Genomic DNA, 19053 nt, shown 5'->3' on the forward strand with positions numbered 1-19053 from the left:
GAAAAAAGTGCATGACTGGATTTATGTAATAGTAACAAGACCAAAAAACAAAAGAAAACAAAAAACCTGTATCTGATCAGGTGCTCTAAAGCATGCCAGCACCTCCTCATTACGCATCTCTAGCAGGTAGTTAAAAAACAAGACCTTGTATTTTCTTTTCTTTTTTAAAAAAATGTGCATTGAAGCTAATATAAATGAATAGAGCGAGCCAGCAAACTATCCCCCCCCCCCACATATCTAACAGCTGGATGTAAATGTAAATGTAAAAAAAAAAACCAAAACAAACAAACAAAAAAGGTTAAACCACCATCAATACAATTGTTTTACATCATGGGCCCTTCCGGGCTCAATATATACAAGTGTAACAGCCATGCGTAGTTGACGGTCTTCTCAAAGGTTTAAAATACACCATAGACAACTGAAGTTGTTCTTTCTTTCTCTCTCTCTCTCTTTCTCTCTGCAGTGCTTTGTTTCTTCGGGTTTTTCCATTTTTTCCCTTCCTTTTCTAAGATTGCAGGCAACAGTCATAGGTAGGAGAAACAGTCTCTTTGGAGATGACCACATATTTTATAACAAAAGTGGGGATTTAAAATGCAAGTTTGTTCATGTTTTTTTTTCTTTTTTCTTTTTTAAAGCAGTGGAAATTTCATCCCAGGTTAAAGATACTACCCCAACCCACACAAAATAAAAACCCTAACAAACAAACGAACGAACAAAAATTAGAAAAAGGAAAACAAAAAGCACCTGGTGTTTTTCTGTTTTGTTAAAAAAAGAAAAAAAAGATATATATTTATATTTTTATATATTTATATAATAGTCTGTAAATGGAAGTTCAAAGAAGTAAGACCCTCTGTGAGAGCTGGCGTTTACCATGTCCACCTTTGAACTAATCTAGTGAAGTGAAGGGAATGTTTTTATGCAGATTAGGGTTCTGACTGTGTCGATTCCGACTGCGGACAGAGGAAAACATCATGTTACATCCTGGGATTTTGCACTTGTGCATTTCTCGTAAGTGCACAGTCTTGTAATGCACCCTGAGCGTCCCCTTGTTGCTGTACATTTTGTGGCAAATGTTACACATGATCCCCCCATTGCTCATGGAAACACTGTTAAACATGAGGGATCCTGGGACTTCAGCACCCATGCCAACTGCTAAGGCTGGGGCATCAGATTTGTGTGATGATTCCCCACTGTCACTTGCCCCGTCAACATCATCAAGGAGAATCCCCTCATCGCTTCCCGCGTCAGATTCTCTCGAGGAATGGATACTACTACTAGACTGGATGCTGGAAGTGGTGCTGAGGTCTAGCACCATGTATTCTTCTGACATGCCCCTTCCGTACCCATTCAGATGGGAATCCTCAGTACCTGCTGGGGAGGATGTGTCTTCCCTTATATCATACCCTATCTGATGTGGGGCACCATAGATCTTCATCAAAAATTCATCACGGAGGTCCTTGCTAAGTGAGGGCTGAGAGGTATCCAGTCCCATGTCATCCAGTTCTTTGGTCAACAGTTTACGGTGCAGGTTTATGTTAGCACTGTGTCTGGGAAAGAAAGAGGAAGGGGATGGGGAGGAAGAAAAACATACAGCATTGCTGATTATAGTAGGAAACCTTACAGATTAAATCAAGTTATCAACAAGTAATTTTCATACAATACTCCTCCTCCTGCCCCTTCTCTTGGAACTCTAGTCTTTACTCTACAGACAACTGAAGTTCCTATAAATGGTAGGCAAAATGCCACAAAGCCGCAGTAATTCACAATCCTATTAAAAAAAGAAGAAGACTATCATTTCACTTATAAGTAATTGCAGCCCTTGTGTCTTAGGTGACATAACTTTTGTCAGGCTAACATTACTTTTTGTTTTTAATCGGTGGATTAAGGCTGCTCTTTCCAAAAACATACTATTTCACAAGAACTAGACAGGAGGAAGGAAACCAGTGCAACATCTTTCTGAATGCACAAGATTTGACCCACTGTTCACACGGTTATAGTATTGGACCGTAATCATAGAGACCAACAGAGGACAAAGGGTAATCGGAGCAAAGAAGTTAAGACTGGTTTATCCTGTTACCAGTTACAGGAATAAGCTGACAGAATATTTCTGGACAGTCCAATTTTAAATAGGATGGAGCAGTGAAATATTTGAACGGAAACAGAAAAGGCCATCTGTATAAGGCACTGTGGCTTAGAACAGTTATGCGTATGCTTAAATTTGGGGCCTCACTAGTAACTGAGGAACACAATCCATGTTGAGTCATGTGGGGTGATTTGTTTTACTTTATTCTGAAGAGTTTTTGAAAACAGTTGTGAATGAATATGATTCTGTGCTGCTTAAGGCTGTTCCAAGTCCTAGTAGCACAAATGTGGACTTATTATATTTGTTTATATCATTGCTTCAGTAGCCTTATTGTATTTATTTAAATTAATTGCTTCTCCTCCCCCCTCAACATTCCTGAAGGTCTGAGAGGGGAAAGACAATACATTAAGAAGAGCATATGAAAATGAACTAAAATATCCTATTAAAATAGAATTCTAAAAACTTCAAAGATTTTTTTATTATTGTAACATTCTTTTCATTTTAAGTCCCACATATTATCTGTGATTGTCAGCAAATGATGGGCTCAGTGCTGCTAAGTCTACATATCCTCCTATTCCCAGGTGTAAAGTTTCCCTAAATTAGAAAAAAGAAGTCCATACAGTTTCCAATCCAGATATAGGTGTGCACAACAATGCGCTAAGACCATGGTTGGAGATATGCATGCCCAGCCACATTGCAATGTGGATGGAAATGCATGCCCCCTTCCTTCTCTTGTAGTTCAAATGGGGGCTGCAATGGATGCCTGAAGTTCAAGTGTGCATTGTAAAGCTGATGCACATCTGGATCCAACCTGGCTGTGTGGTTCCTGATCTACAAAGTCAACTCCTTCAGCACATGGATGACTAAGGACTGGGGTGACTAAGTGTCAGAAACCAAAGATGGTAAAATGAGATTCCTTTATGTTATTTGAACATTGGCTGTTCAAAGAACATATTCACCAGTAGTGTATCTCTCAAGCAGCTGGGCTTCCAAACATAGCAGAATAACCCAACTGTGCATCGTAACATGACAGAAAGTATAATAATGTAGAGTTAATTTTCCATGTCTGTTTACATGATTCATTGTACCTTGACATAACTCGTTTACCTTATTAAATATAGCAAAGTAGGACACCAGCCTATTCTCCTTTGATAGAAGGCAGGTGGCTGTTTGTAGTTAAAGGATGGATTGATAATTGAGAGAGAGCAAATTTGGGTCCCAAATGGAGTTCTCTCCCTATGGAGAAGAGCTACTGAGAGATACATCTGCGGAGTGGGGATGGGGGAAGGGGACGTATATATTGTTCATTCATTCCCAAGGGGACAACTATCCTTTCACAGCAGGTATTGTACAACTGGTTCTTCTAACCAGAGAAGTGTGTTATACATATCCCCCACGCTGCACTTACGAAGGCTGAGCTTACCTTGTGATAAGATCAGCTTTCTAATCTTTTGCTAAATCGAGATCACAAAAGAAAGAGGGAGACAGAGAGAGATATAGAAAGAAAGAGAGGGAGAGACAGAGACAGAGAGAAAGAGAAAGAGAACAAATTCACATTCCAATCCAGTCACATCTGGCTTCAAAAAAGAAAAGAGAATCTTAAAACAATAAAATACAGGCTAAAAATGCTTCGGCCATGAGATCATTTTCTGTCACCCATCATCTCACTTACACTGTTGTCCTGATGGTTACCGGACCAACCGCACAATCTAAAACCATAAATCAAATCAGACAAAGGCAAATTCACATCACCCACAGATCTGCTCTGAACAGATGCATTCAGAGTTCACATACATGAATGATAAATAAATAGAGGTGGGCCTTACAGCCTCTTAGGCAGAATTATTTCTTGCCCATTCTGGTGTCAGATGGCAAATTATTCAAAGGAAAAGTTTCTAAGCAAAATACAGGAAGCGCTTAACTGTGAATGTCTGTATGTTAACAAGCTGCAGTTGTGTTGCCAGTTATTGTAACAACACCATTGAGCTTCATGGTGTAATGAATGACACTGTGAAATTACATCTGTGAAATGTGTTTGCTCCCCTGACTGCATCATGCAAACAGGCAGAGGTATGGTGACAACTTCAAGTGCAACAGCATAGTGGCCAATCCATGTACATGATTTTTTTGTGCACAGTAGCTTGCCATGCAAATATGGCCATTTTAACCATGGTAAAAATGGACAGGTGCGTACAGGCAGCTGTTGCACCACAACTCATTCTTTGTTATGTTTCAATCCTCCCCTCTCCCTGAGAAGCTCAGGAGAGCATTGGAGCCTTTGCATTTTAGCATTTTGCGAGATCTCAACCCAGAGAATGTGCACATTGCTTTAATGTCCTTGATGCAGCAGAAGAGGGACAACCACAGTATCTCCAGCCCAGTTATCCCCCAGACATCCCACCACTCCTGCCTGTTGTAACAAGCAGGAATCCTAGTATGCTGCGCAGTAGGCCTGGGATTAGGGTAGGAATGGATGGGAGAGGCCATGACTGCCTATTCTCCTGCCTGTTGGAGAAGGCAAACTTACATGCACAGGCTCTGGGCCTGTTCACACATCATGACAGCCCACTGTGGCTTAATTTATCCACGTGGGCCATTTTATTATGCTGGGCACCATTTTTGCATAGCACCTGCGGGCACCTGGCTTTATGTGTTGTGTGAACCCAGGGGTTGTTTGAGGATTAGACAACCCTCAAATAACCCTAAAACAAGCCATGAGTTATTGGACAACTGTCAAACAACCCCTGCTGCCTGGCTTCACGTGACACAAGCCACGTGCCTGCAGGCACCATACAAAAATGGCGCCTGTGGGCACCCAACATGATGCAACAGCTACAGTGGGCTGTCATGTTGTACAAACCAGGTCTCTGGGTTACAGCCCTGGCCTGCTCACAATATCCCTGTGCAGCAGTTTAGGCTGAGAGAGTGTGATGTGGCTAAGGCACCTAGTGAGCTCTGTAGCCGACAGGCAATTTGAACCCACGTTTCCCACAGCCAAACCTGCCTCTCTGGTCACTACACCACACTGTTTCTCATCTGCAGCAGCCTCCACATGGCAGCATTTGAAGTGGTCACCACATCACAGCTAAGATTGACCATTTCCCAGTTTTTCCATGCCCCATTATAACTCAGTGCAGGTTTACTTTTGTGTGAATGCAGCTAGGAAATAGCATGCTTGTCATTTCTTGCACATTTTATTTCTTTGGTTTGCCACTTACAAAAAATCAACAGCTAGATCTGTTATGGAAATAACATCAAGATTTACAGAATACAAGACACAAAAACATATTAATATTGGATCAATGGAACACTCCCTAACCCCTGCAAGTGAAAGTTGCTTTCCTGATGATGACCTATTAAAAGTTGCAGCCAGTTTCAGCTATCAACAGAAAGTGATGCCATATCCATTCACTTATCATTTACAGCAGCAGCTATCAGTAATCTAATTAAACTATGTACCAGCCCTTAATATCTGTCAGGCAAACAATGTGCAGAAATGTGTGGAAAAGTTCTGGCACTCTCGTCGGCAAGGTCCCTTTTCCGCTGTCAGCAGTACCATTGGCTTCTCCTAATATAATTACATTGACTTTTATTCAATTAAGTGCCATTCCTAGCTTTAAAAAAATCTTGCTTTATCAATTGATTCAGGTGTAATGCAATAATAAAGATGAACTCATTGCAGTGCATTAGCCCTGCTGTTCATAACTTCTGAACATGAGTTCATTCATAGTAGTCGATTTCCATTATGCAACCACAGTTCAAAGGAATTGATTCTGTTACATTCATTTCTTAATCTATACCACTCCTGTTGAATAATCCTCCTCAAGATCATATGGAAATCTAAACAGATGTATTGTGGGGAAAATGTATATTCATTTGGATATGGTGGTTTTTACATTTTCAGATTTAATACTGAAATCATGGAGTTTAAAGTTACATTAGGTTTAAGTAGGGATGTCAGAGAAATCTACAACGGAACCAAATGATTTTGGATTTTGATGAATCCGACCAACAGATTCCGCAGGGGACTGGCTTCCCGCTTTTCAGGTGGAGTCCATTTTCTAACTTTCCAAATTTTGTGCAAATTTAATCGTCAAAAAATATGCAATTTATTTTTTAAAAATAGCAAAAAATGTGCATTTCCCCATAGGGTAAAGTGTGAAAAAGCACATTTTTGGAGACTTTGTGCATTTTGGGGGAATTTGTGCATTTTCACATGTGTAAGTTTGCAGAAATGCGCATTTGCGCAAATTCAGGAACTAAAAAAACCTGATTCCGTCAATGGACAGACTGCAGAATGAAAGGTGCCTTACAATCCATGATGAAACACAGACAGAAAGGATTTTACACAATCCATACATCCCTAGGTTTAAAAACATTTTATTCAAATGTAGATAACTGTTCAGGTAGCTGTTAGTGCGTATAGTGGATAAAGAACAGCAGGTTCCATCATCACATTGAACTTCGACTCGCACAGTGGGATGTCTGGAACAGACTGGAGGGGGTACATGCTGGGAGATCTGTTCTACCAGCAGTCCCCATTCTGCTGTTGGACAGATGGGATTGGATACAACCAGATGGTCTGGAAGATATAAACCCAATGAAAGCAATGGGATTTACATTAGTCATGAAAATCTTGATTTCAATGGGTCTGCTCTATGTGTGACAAATCTGGATCCTACCCAATCACTATCTATAAAGGGCAAAGCAGACCTAACATGAGCTGCAATTGAATTGCCTACCCATGTAAATGTTCCATGTGTTTAAATGCACTTTGCAAGTGTGGCTGCCCATTCATATGTAGATATGCCAGCAATCATTGGGCTGGATGAGCACACTACTAGCATGTTAATACTATGCACAAATAGAGCAGTGCATATGACAAGTGTATTTAAATGTTCTGGGGTGCACGTGGAATAGTAACAAGGACCCTTGGTTCATGTCACGTCTGTTTCAGCCCACTTATTTCTAGAGAACAGTCAACCTTTCTGAGAAATTTTGTTACTCTCATCAAAATTCTTTCAGCTTCCATCAAAATTTCTCAGATGTTTCACCTGCGAAGGGACCTCCAAAATTACTCTGAAATTGCCTTTAGGCAAAACCTGACAACTTAGGTGTGTGATATTGACCTAAGAAATGTAATTAGTCTTATCAAAAGTCTTTTGGCTTCTCTCAAAAATTCTTCAGCCATTTTCCTTGAGGAGGAATCCCCACAATCACTTTGAATTTCACTTTAGGTGAAAAATCTAGTGGCAATTCTACTTATGTCTTTCCTCTTCAGGCATACTAAGAAGCACCCGTAGGCAAGTTCTGCTTCTAAACATCCATTATGAGAGCAATCCTACAGTGTCTGGGGGAGATAGGATTTTTTGGTTTCCCAGCTACAAGCTTGTAGCCAGTGCTATGAGCTTGTAGCCAGGAAATCGTGCTCCCCTCCCCCTCATAGCTGGGGCAGAGAACTGCACCACCACTGCTTCCGTGCTCATAACATGGAGCACAGACAGGTGAAAATGGGGTGTTCCTGGGTGTGGGGATGGGAGGAGACCACAAAAGCTGTTTTAGACAGCTTCCTATGTGGTCTCCAGCCCCGTTCCCGCCCACTCCCCGAAGCAACACTTAGTTGCATGAAAACGTGCGTCTAAGGCAAAGTGCAGGGTGGCTGCAGAATGGAGGCAATCCACTCCTCCGTGCTGCTTCTGCCCTGCATTGGATATGCAGTTGCCTCCGAGTTCAGGGGAGGTCGGAGGCGCCCGTCTATCTCTATAGCATTGCGCCCTAAGTATATTTTAAAGCTTTTCTTCCACGTCAGTATCAAAACATGGTAAAACTCCTGTTGCTGCCACAGATTTGCCAGCATAGCATTTAATTTGTAATAAGGATGTTTTTCTAATGGAAGATGACTGCAGTTTTTAAAACCTCTGTCATAGCTCCTATTTTTCCATTAAACGAGGTTCAAAATACATGCTATATCTCAGCTGCTCTCAATGATGCATTACAGTGTTACTTGATGCTTGTTCCCTTGGAAGCAAGCCCCCCTGTGTTCCATAGGATTTTCTCCCCCATTTCAGTCTGCACAGGATTGCAGCCACAGCTGATTAACTGGTGGCTGAGACTGAAGTGCAACTTGTCCATCGTCCCCCCCACAAACACACCCTATGCGTTTTTGTTACTGTAATAGGCACTGACAATGTAAAAATAATAATAATGTTTTGCCAATGCCCAAAATGTGTTTCAAATACCCATACTGGTAACTTTGAACAACTTACCACTTGTGTACAGTTTACCAGGGGCAGGTAACCTTTTGGGGCTGTGGGAACACTTGGCAATTTCCGAAACTTTCCTGGGGACCACCATAAAGTGGCTACCATGGGAGGTAGCCTGCAAAGGACTAGTAACCTGCTCAAAAGACAATGTACAAGGCAGAGGTGGGGTCTGGGCCCCAACACACTAAACAACGCTTTTGAACCTACAGTTTTCAGCACCAACAGAAACCGATTTCACAGCAATCCCACCTGCCAGTAAAAAAATCTGTTTTGTTTTTAACATGGGAGGGGTAGGGCACCTTGGTTGGCACCAAGAAAGGTGTCCAGGGGTACACTAGTGCCTGCAGGCACTAGGTTCGGACAACATGACAAGCCATGCCCAGACAAGCAGTTAAGCTAAGGGTGCCCAGCACATGCTGCCAATTTAAACAAGCCACCATGGCTTAAATGAATAAGCCACAATGCCTTGTTTTGATCATGAGAATAATTAGAATGGAGTGTAGCTACTACACTAAACCTTCTACTGTCTATTTTTACGTCTGGGTGATGAATTATGCACAACTAATCAGTTAATTAATTAAAAAGCTTACAAAAAATAACCCTAAAATATAATCAGATTAGGAACTTTCTTCCTTTTACAGAGCTTTTCGTTTTGGCCTGGCAATTCTTCAGCTGTTTTCCCTACAATGTGATAGCTAGTTACATATTTATTGAGTGAAAACAACTAAAACAAAATATTGATCTTATTTTTCTATTGGATGTGGATTCCCCGCGCCCCAAATTTAGCAATAGCTTTTAAATAGAACAATGAAGAAGCCTGGAACACAATAGAAAGTCTTCCCCTTTTATGGGCATGGCCTAAATTCATGGCTCTTTTAAAGCCAGTGGGTTATAACTTAAGTCACATTCGTTTCAATGAATCTACTCTAAGTAGGACTAACATTGGATACAACCCAGTGGCTGCAATCCTGTGCAGGATTGTAGCCAATATTCTACTTACATCCAGCTTACAAAATCCTATTTCCATTCTGCTTACAAACATCTCCTGCTGCAGCTCCATTGAATTAATTGTGGCAGGCTCCAATGCCAAGAAATGAGCACATCCCATCAGACTATGCACTGGTTAAATGCCACCTAGCTACTGTATACCAGTAGCTAGATAAGCTATAAGATACAACATTCATTAACCTTGTACATTAAAACAACAAGAAATCTTGCAACATCTGGGTCACGGTACTAATTTAACACTTCAAATTAATGATGGGTTTAACAGATTGCTAACAAATCTAATTTTGATGAAACATACATTTCACTTTATGTTTCATGACAGTACTAAATCTACAAGTCAGTGTAGCTCCCCAAGACCCTAAGACTTGCTGGGATGTGTTGCAGGAATAATATAGTGCTACCAAAGCCAAATACACTGACATGACAATTTGGAAAGTTTGAGGAAAAGAGCTCTCAATTTGTAAAAAGGAAAACTGAGAAAGTCCCACTGAGCCAACATAACGGTTTTCTTGCCAGCATTGTTCAGGCGATTTTGTCTAACTGTATGTTTTGTAGTGTTGGTGCCTTTGTCAGCCAAAGTTAAAGTATTCCAGGAGGCCATGTCTATAATATAAATGTAAACGACTTTAACTGCTTTAGAAAGCTAGGGAAGTGTAGCTTTATGAAAGGCCTAGGGAATCCTAACAGAGGATTGTCAGCAGCATCACAAAGTGTCACTTCCAAAGGTTCCTTGGAGGAAGCCATGGTAATTAAACTGGTTTACGTGTTTAGTGTCAATGAACTCTTGGTATACTCTACTGCAAATATCCAAGGAGAGTGCGTTGACTACAATGCTACAGGATTTTTGTACTGAGCCTAATCTAGTCCTTTCATAAAATCTCTAAGTATATGTATTACAATGAATATCCCAAATTGTTTCAAGCACGAACTCAAGAGTCATCTCTTCCCCAATTGATTGTGCTGCCCAGTTTTTTTTATTATATTTTGAGTATTTTGTTTTAATGTTTAATATAAATATTTTATCATGATAAATGTATTTTATTTTTCTATGTAAACCGCTTAGAGATATTTTTTAGCTATGGTAAGAGGTATATAATCTATTAAATAAATAAGTAAAATAAATAAATTGCTAACATTCACATATTTATTTGTGACATATAGTTACTGACAATTCCAGATGAATTTATGAATATCCAAAGACTCTTTCTGGATATATAGCAAAAAGTGTTTGAATCCTGATAATCACATTTAGGTGACTGTCAACATTCCCTGCTGTATCTCTGAGATTTCAAACATTAACAAAAACTATCCAGGACTGTCAGCATTCACATGAAAATGTCTACTGTTATCAAATTTCAGCCATTCACCGTAGGCTGCAATGGGCCTGTTCACACAATCACAGAGGGGGAAATAAGAAGCCACAGTGTCTTATTTCTCTGCTGTGTGTGCCCATCATGGGTAGGGAGGATTTCCATAATTACCCTCACTGGTGTGGCTTACTGTTGTGTGCAAACCCAGCAGAGGTGGCTTGTTGCCATGGTTAACAAGACAACTCAGAACCCTACAACAGCCCATGGCAACAAGCCACCCTTGCTGGGTTTGTACGACATAGCAAGCTGCATTGCCAAGGGCGATTATACAAATCCCGCTGGCATGTGACTGGCCCACGGCTTATTTCCCCTTTTGGAATTGTGCGAACCCCATCAATGTAAGTTATATACAAGCGAGCCAGTGTGGTGTAGTGGCTAGAGCATTGGACTGGGAGTCGGGAGGTCTGGGTTCTAGTCCTCACTCGGCCATGAAGCTCACTGGGTGACTTTGGGCCAGTCACAGACTCTCAGCCCAACCCACCTCACAGAGTTGTTGTTGTGAGGATAAAGTGGAGGAGGAGGAAGATTATGTATGCTGCCTTGGGTTTCTTAAGGAGAAAAAAAAGTGGGATAGAAATGTAATACATACATACATACATACATAAAAGCAAAGGCACTGATAGATGGGTTCCCTCCTCTTGTGGCTATCTAGAATATGGGCATATGCCCTGTAAAGGCTTCTGCCCTTGCCCCCTTCCAATTCAAGCCTCCTTACTCATTCACCTTCCTCCTTACCTTAGCCAGTCAAGGTCCTTCAAACCTGGCAACATCCATCCTCCTGAGAGGCAACAGCCAGGCTGTTTTTGGAAGTGCCCATTTTTCAGCCTACATAGGTCCTTCCTGGGTAGAAATGCACTCCTAGTAATTTTCCATGTGACTAGGAAGCACCCCCAAGGGACGCTCTTTCCATGTTGTTGATCAAGATGGGCAGCTTGTGGACTTCAAGATGCTTTGGCCTACAGCTCCCATCAGCCTTAGCCAGCATAGCTAATGGTGAAGGATGGTGGGAGTTGTAGGCCAAAACATCTGGAGGGCCACAAATTGCCCCCTGCTTTTGATATACTGTGTGAAGGAAGAACTTGTGCATGTACCCTGCAATGAGGGTTAGGATCTGTACTTGGACATGGCTCATATGCGTCTCACAACGGGAAAGAAGCACAGGTTAGCCCTTCAAATGAAGACAGGATACACAGATCACTCACACATCTGTAATGTCAGAAGCCTTTCCTAGTCTAGGCAAGTTATAAGCAGGATCCAGAGAAGGAAGGAAAAGAGAGTAGTGGTCGTTTCTATTATAGCAGATACAACAGAAGCCAAGGTGCTGGGAGAAGAGTCCCTTTCCTGATGTTTTGCTGGTTCACTCAAGTGCTATTATTCCATATTTATTTTTGGGGTCCTTTGAATTTGCTTTTTCTGATTTATCACCTACTGTTGTAGGGGTGTGTCCTCTACAGCTGAAGTTGGGTTAAAGTAGGATGCACTGTGGCTAGTTATGGAACATTGTTCTTTCTTCCTTTTTGGCAAATGAACCCGGAGAATTACTGGGAGCAGTATATGGTTCTGCCTAAAGCCATATAAAGCTAATGGCACCCCCTTGTTTTCAAAAGACAAAATGAAGTAGTTTTGTCTTTGCATTGTTTGTAATTCCATATTAACTTAGGCATGAAATTCAAAGCAAAGCTTAGCTGGGGGGAACATCCATCGTGTGGTTAAATAGCCCATAGTGAATCGCTTTGTGGTGAGAGTAAATACAGCTTAACTAATATGTTTTAAAGTAACTGTATTAAATATTGATAAAATTTAATTTTATAGCATTTAAAAATAAAGGCTTAATATTTGTTTGTTATCCCAGTTCTTGGCACACATTGGTCAGAACACTGAAAGGTGGGAGTAGTTTGACTGAGCAATTTGGTATAATGCCACCTGCCTGCTTTTCCTTATAGTTACTTTTTTCCCATAAAAGCTGAAATGTGTGTATGTGTGTGCGCGCGCGCGTGTAATTTCCCCAAGGGGCCAAGATCCCCACAGTTCCACCCATGGCTACAGCTTTAGTCCAAATGAAACTATCAGAGCTAACATAAGTGCAAATTTATGATAACAGACCAGGTCCTGATATTTCTTTAGGACTGAAGTAAACTGCATTTTTCTCATACGCTTTGAATTCATGATCAGCGTGTAAGGTATTTGGGCTAATTTTATCTAGAAATTGGAAAATAAAAAAGATAATTTCCTAGTCATACAATGCAATCCTATATATATCTATTGAGAAGTATGTTCAATGGGCCTTACTTCTAGGTAAGTGGGTATAGGACTGCTGCCTGACTTTCCCAGGGTCACATTTGCTGTTTAATCCTGCCTTTTCCTGGATTGGGTAATTTTTTTTAAAAAAATCAGTCGATCTCATAGCAATATGCGTCTTCTTTTGCAGTGTGCAGCATCTGATGTCCATAACTGATTATGCTTAATGGAAATTCTTCTCATTGCTAACATTTTGGAAGATTGGTTACTTTGTGGCCAGTGAAATACGGACAATTTTTACTCCAGCAGCCTGAGCAACATTCATTTCTAAAGCTTTTATGAATTGCGTAGAATCTGAGAAAATATTAACCTTTTATAGGAAGAAAATCCAAAAGGTAAAAAACAGTTCAGCACCTATTAAAAAAAAGTAAAGAAGCGCTTATTAAAGGCAGGAAATAAAAGACAAGCAAATTCTTGCAAATTAAAAATGTGGAACCCAGTCATTATAATCCTTCTCAATATGAAACAAATCATTCACACTGGTCACGAAGACAGCTCCCTCTCCACTCAAATTATTCACTTGAAGATAAGCTCTCACCAAACTCTTTAGGGGTTTAACTAATTTACTGCACAGATACAGCACGTCTGTTGTAATAACAGGTAGGATGTATTGGGGTCGACCATTTATCAGAATTAGACTTCTTTTCTCAATTCGCAGTGAATGATGCTGCCTACACTGCTCCTCGTTCTCGGAGCTTGCCATCCCCTTACGGCCCCTAATGTGGCAGGCAAACAAAATTGACAGTCTCATCTTGTCAACAAGGGGCGATTCTCCTGAGAAGCCACTTAACTTTGCAGAGGAAGCGATGTATTAATGTGCCTGTCCCAGGAATGTTAATCATCTTCAAGCTCCTTCTGACTTTGACATGAACAAAATCACCAAATTTGTTTACTAAATGAATCGTAATATGCTAATAAGAGAGCATGACATATATGGTAAAGCCAAACAGATGGTTTGTTTACTCCACTTTGCAACTTTATAAATGTTGTAACTCGGAAGATGTTAGCGAGAATTATTGGGTTGTTGGCAGAGGCGACCAAGCCTTTTGCATACAAAATGCAGGGCCACAGTAAAAAGAAAACCATTTGTTATCGCTTCAGAATGCACACAAACATTAATATCAATGTGACATTTGGGCAGGCTGTATACGGCCCACCTAATCAAATAAATCCTCTGATTTTACCATGGAATAACCTGTCTGCTATGTCTTCTGCTTGTGCAATTCTTTGTAAAAGTAACGCCTTAGAGTTCTACACTCTTGAAAGTCCTGGTAATTCAGCACATACCTGTTGAGGTGTTAAGTGAGATGGCTCTTAGGGTGTGAACAGAATTACATTTTTCCAACAGCTGCGTGTGCTCAAAAGCATCAAGGTCGAGGCACACTCTTAATGTATTAGTATTGTTGTTCGTTAAAGATCAAAAGGCATTACAACCAAGAAGCGTAACCACTGGCGTACTTGCCAGAGTTACTCAGTAATGGTGTAAGTTGTATTGCAACACTTCAACCACACACTTTACCAACTGCCTCAATGCAAACTGTCTCATTATAGAAGGTGGGGAGGCAAGTTAGGACTTTTTTTTTTAACATCCAGAACTGGTCAGAGAAATTGTAAATAAAAAGTCTGACCAAGCCTTGCCAAAATGAACTAAGCATATGAATGAAATAAACAATATTTATCAAACACTATCCCAGCCCTTCCATTAGGCAGAGTGAGGCAGCTGCCTCAGGGAGCAGATTTTGGGTATCATGAAAGGCAGGAAATGGTTGGTTATTGAATTTGCTATTGTATCTTCACTGCATGTTATGGGGAAGAGGTGCTTGTGGGATTTTATGTCTCATGTGCCAAAATAACTTTACTGACTTTAGTTACTATGGAACTTGACTGGGGGGGGGGGAGCCATTGGCTGCTGTAAAATGTCATGGGCCAGCCCTGAGTAGGTAGTGGAATGCAGTGACTTAATTAGTCCCGCTTCATAGGCCATCTTACTTGGGATTATCAAGAAGCCCACTCCACTGTCTAGGATTTTTCAGTCTATCTGTGCACAAGGGCTTCATACATTCCTGTGGAGCATAGCTTCAGTGGCTTTTATGGGCCTTCTGTAGGCCATCCATGACAGATTCCTTCTTAATGAATATCAATTTGCTGAGATTTATTGCTTGGACGATATTTTGAAGTTAGAGTGATTTTTAAAATGAAATGCTTGATCCAAGGTTCATGCTTATTTTTCTCCTCATAACATTCATGCAGCATTTTTTAAGAGTTCAAGAATCTCTTAACTGAATTCTGTAATTCAGTGCCGCCTTGAACACCATTCGGGAGAAGGGTGGGTGGGATAACTTTTTTTACCGAAGTAATTATTTAAAAATGCCTGAAGCCTCTGTTGTGAATATTTGAGCTGACTTGTCAGTCTGCACCCACCGGTGGCATATTGTGATGTTGTACTGGTGTAGCCATTGGTATGTGATCCACAAAGCACTAGTGCTAGAGTGCAATGTCTGTAAGTCCATTTCTCCTATTCCAAAGTAACAGGATAGAGGAGCTACAACATACTTTGTACCTCAAAAACAACATGAAATGAATCACCATCCCTTTAGCCACATAGATAGAAGGGGCTGAACTGTAACAGTGATGACACTGAATGTTGTATGGGTACTTTGGTACAGTGTGGTGCATGTTCCTTTGGGTGGTTACATATTGGCAGAACCAGTAAAGCAACAACCAACACATAAAGGTACAGGTGTTAACTTGTTCATAACAGGCTGGCAGAGATTACCTCATGCTTCTGGAATTCACTTTGAATGAAAAGCCTGGGTAACTGCAGAACTTTGAAAGGAAACTGTGGAAAGGGTTTGTTCATACACGCACATACCTCACTTCACTATTTATTGTTTATGACCCACAGCCACATGCATGAACTCACTCCACTGAAAAGCATTGCATCTGAGATTATATGAAAATCTAAAATGTGTAGTTTAATATCATGAATGTAAGTTACAACTAGATGCTAGCTAAAGTGATGAACATGCATGTGGGGACCTTCCATGAAGGAACAAAATTGATATATTGAGAAGAGTTTTACAACGTAACCCGTCTGGTTTGGAAGAAACCTTTCGGATTAGGGTTGAAATTACAGTTTGAAGGAATGCTCCTCGAATTGATGCCATTTTCAATTGGAAAGTTGGTATTACACTACTGGCTATTAATTCATAGCATATGTGGACTGGATTGGAAATTATAGGAAAGACATGAAAGTCAGAAGTTCTTTAATCAAAGTCATTGTTCACTATGAATTTGCATAGCCATGATGACACAAAATCTCAGAACCAATTCCAAAAGTTGATGTTTATTTCAATCTTTTAGAATTTTCACAAGAACTGAAGAAAAGAAATGTAAAGAAATTCCAAAGTACCTTGTACTGCTGTTGAATATTGTGATATTTCAAATGCACTGTGCTACTTTCAATGCTGTTGTGACTTACGATGTACAATGCTTTCTCCCCCCCCTGCGCACGCGCGCATACACACACACACACTTTTCTCATGGTATTTTTTAGTAATTGTCTAGCTGTACTTCAATGGCTGATTACCACAAACAATGTATCTATGCCAGCTCTTGCCTTCAGTGCTGGGATCCCATGAAATTGTTCCATGCTTACTATTGCTATTTGTTATTAAATTCTGAAAGATTTAAAAAAAAACCAAACCCATCCACGGGAGACCAAGCAAAGAAGAAGTATGAATTCAGTTTGCCTTCCAAGGATTACTTTGGCGCAAGAACTGTTAGCAACTGTCCCAGCCTGATGCTTATATCTCATTTGAAACATCTACTCACTCCTGACCAACAAAGAAAATTTCAATAAAGTAGTTTTACTGGTTTAACAGCAGTGAGCTCCTGGGATTGTCGAAGTGCTAAGGCTTTTCCAAGGAGAGAAGGAATCAGCAGCTGAAATATAATTAACCTTCCATTCTCAATGCAAAACTGCCACACACACAGGAGCACTGCAGTCTATTAGTGAAGTTATAACGGCCAACAGGCAGAAGGAAAATTGGTCAAAAGTTGGCGGCTGCTGTCATATTTTTAGAATTATGATTAATGACACTAATAATGCAGATGATTACTGATATGTGTATCTCCTGCAGTTTATCATATTGCACTGGCTGCCTACGTCCACAATAAACATGATGCTATCATTTACCTCTTTATTGAAGGCAATCCTTTCTCTTGTGAAGGAGCACACTCTAATTACTTTGTAATGTTTTATATATCAAGCATTTTGCAGCTCTGGACCCCAACAACTGCTTCGTATCTACCATTGATTAATTACAGAATGTTTAATCAAAATTTAGAACCTAATGTTGTCATTTATGAGCACCATGCATTGCCAAGGTATTTAAGGTCTCATTCCAAGTACTAAGAAAGTGCTGGGTTCAAAATAAGCCTCAAAAAGGTGCAAGGTGCCAAAGACTTTTACCTCAGGTATTTTGAGTTTATTAGTCCTTCCTCGGTTGGCTTCTGTTTTAATTACCCATTAAACCCAACAGGCAGATTCTCATTGACATCAGTATGTTTTGAAACAGACATGATAAATTGTGGCTTATTCTTCTCTGGTTCCTAAACAGCAGACATTTGGACTCTAATTTCTTGCTTTTAAATTGTTCTCATTTCTCTCCCTTTCTGCCTATTTTGGTGGTGGTGGTGGTAGGTAGTCTCACAGTACTCTCTTGCGTTTCCCTTAGGGCAAAAGTCTTTGCGAATGACAGCACAGTTTTGAAGCGGTTAAACAAGTAGGGGGAAAAATTGCAGGGACAAATACATAAGTTTTTTTTAATGTGGATTTTTATGGCACTGTCATACAACCATTCACCGTTGAAGTTAAGTGTTTTTTTAATACCATTACTGAACTGCTGAAATGGATGCTAATATAGCTTGGAGTGCTAATGTCAAGTCCTGGTAATAAAAAAGACAGACTGCTGAATGAAATAATTTCAAGTAAAAAAAAAAAAGAACAAAAGTGCTCTCGCTCTCCACTTTTATTGAATTGGGACTGACTGAGCCAATTGCTTTAGAAGTCTGTAAAACACAATTACTAGTGAGCTGAGTGACCCAGCTGTGCCCCCTTTGTGACGGTATAGGCTAAAAAGGCTGTAGAATTAGTGCTGCTTCTATATCTGGCGATCAGAGCTTAGAAGTTCCCCAATGAGAAGATGCTGTCCTATCTACTAACATCTGGCTCCTTTTCTCATGAAACCTTGACACCTCATTGTGCGATAGCTAGGCTATCTTTGTCACACATCAAGGGCCCAGCTAACTGATTCAACTAAGATGTGATTTTTCTCATTCTCTATTTTATAATGCAAGATTGGTGGCTGTCAGTATAAAAATATGGATTAACGGACTTCTTTTTTTCTTTAACCTCCTGAACACTGGATGCAAAAGCCTTACTTGAGATGCATAGGCATAAGTTAATTGTTTTCTGTTTATATTTTCAACTAAAATGATCTCAAGTTTAGTTATGGAGCTGAGGGTTTTACACAGCAAAGCAAATAAATGAGAGAAAAGAACTGAATTGTATAGCAGTTAATTAAATAAGTAAGGAACTTCATAAACCACTAAAGTCAAGGCCACTAATTCTTCAGTACTAATGGCTTTTTATCATGAATTTACAACTCGTTTTAAATCATACAGTTTGGCATGGAGGCTGAAATTTGGAAATATTATGAAAATTACTTGAATACAACATAAATAAATCCTAGCCTGATTGTGTTCCTCTTTTTTTTCTTTTTCTTTTTTTACAGAAACAAATGCACATTTTCAATAAGATTTACAGATTCTGATTTACAAGTGTTAGTTTTGGCAAACTGAAAGCTTTTTTAAATTTTGCTTTCCTTTCCATGGAGGCAGTGATAAATCTCTTAGGGGGGAAATGTAAATGTAAATTTTAAAAAGTTAAATTATTTAGTAATCAAACAGGGTCCTTTGAAATAATGCTGAGTTGTTTAAAGACCAAAGATAAATGTGAAATGAGTTT

At 40.0% G+C, this 19053-nt stretch overlaps 1 protein-coding gene across 1 annotated transcript in view; it reads right to left on the reverse strand.

Moving 5' to 3' along the window:
* Positions 1 to 674: 674 nt before the first annotated feature.
* BNC2 (basonuclin zinc finger protein 2) overlaps positions 675 to 19053 on the reverse strand; it is a 380730-nt gene continuing 362351 nt past the window's right edge. The window contains exon 6 of the mRNA XM_084832130.1: positions 675 to 1547. Within this exon, the coding sequence (XP_084688256.1) occupies positions 887 to 1547 (661 nt within the window). The 3' untranslated portion in view covers positions 675 to 886. The remainder of the gene's footprint in view (positions 1548 to 19053) is intronic.

The sequence above is a fragment of the Heloderma suspectum genome, chromosome 2 (genome assembly GCF_057233095.1).
Source record: "Heloderma suspectum isolate Gila_16-S chromosome 2, 16-S_ref, whole genome shotgun sequence".
In the NCBI taxonomy this organism is placed as follows: domain Eukaryota; kingdom Metazoa; phylum Chordata; class Lepidosauria; order Squamata; family Helodermatidae; genus Heloderma; species Heloderma suspectum.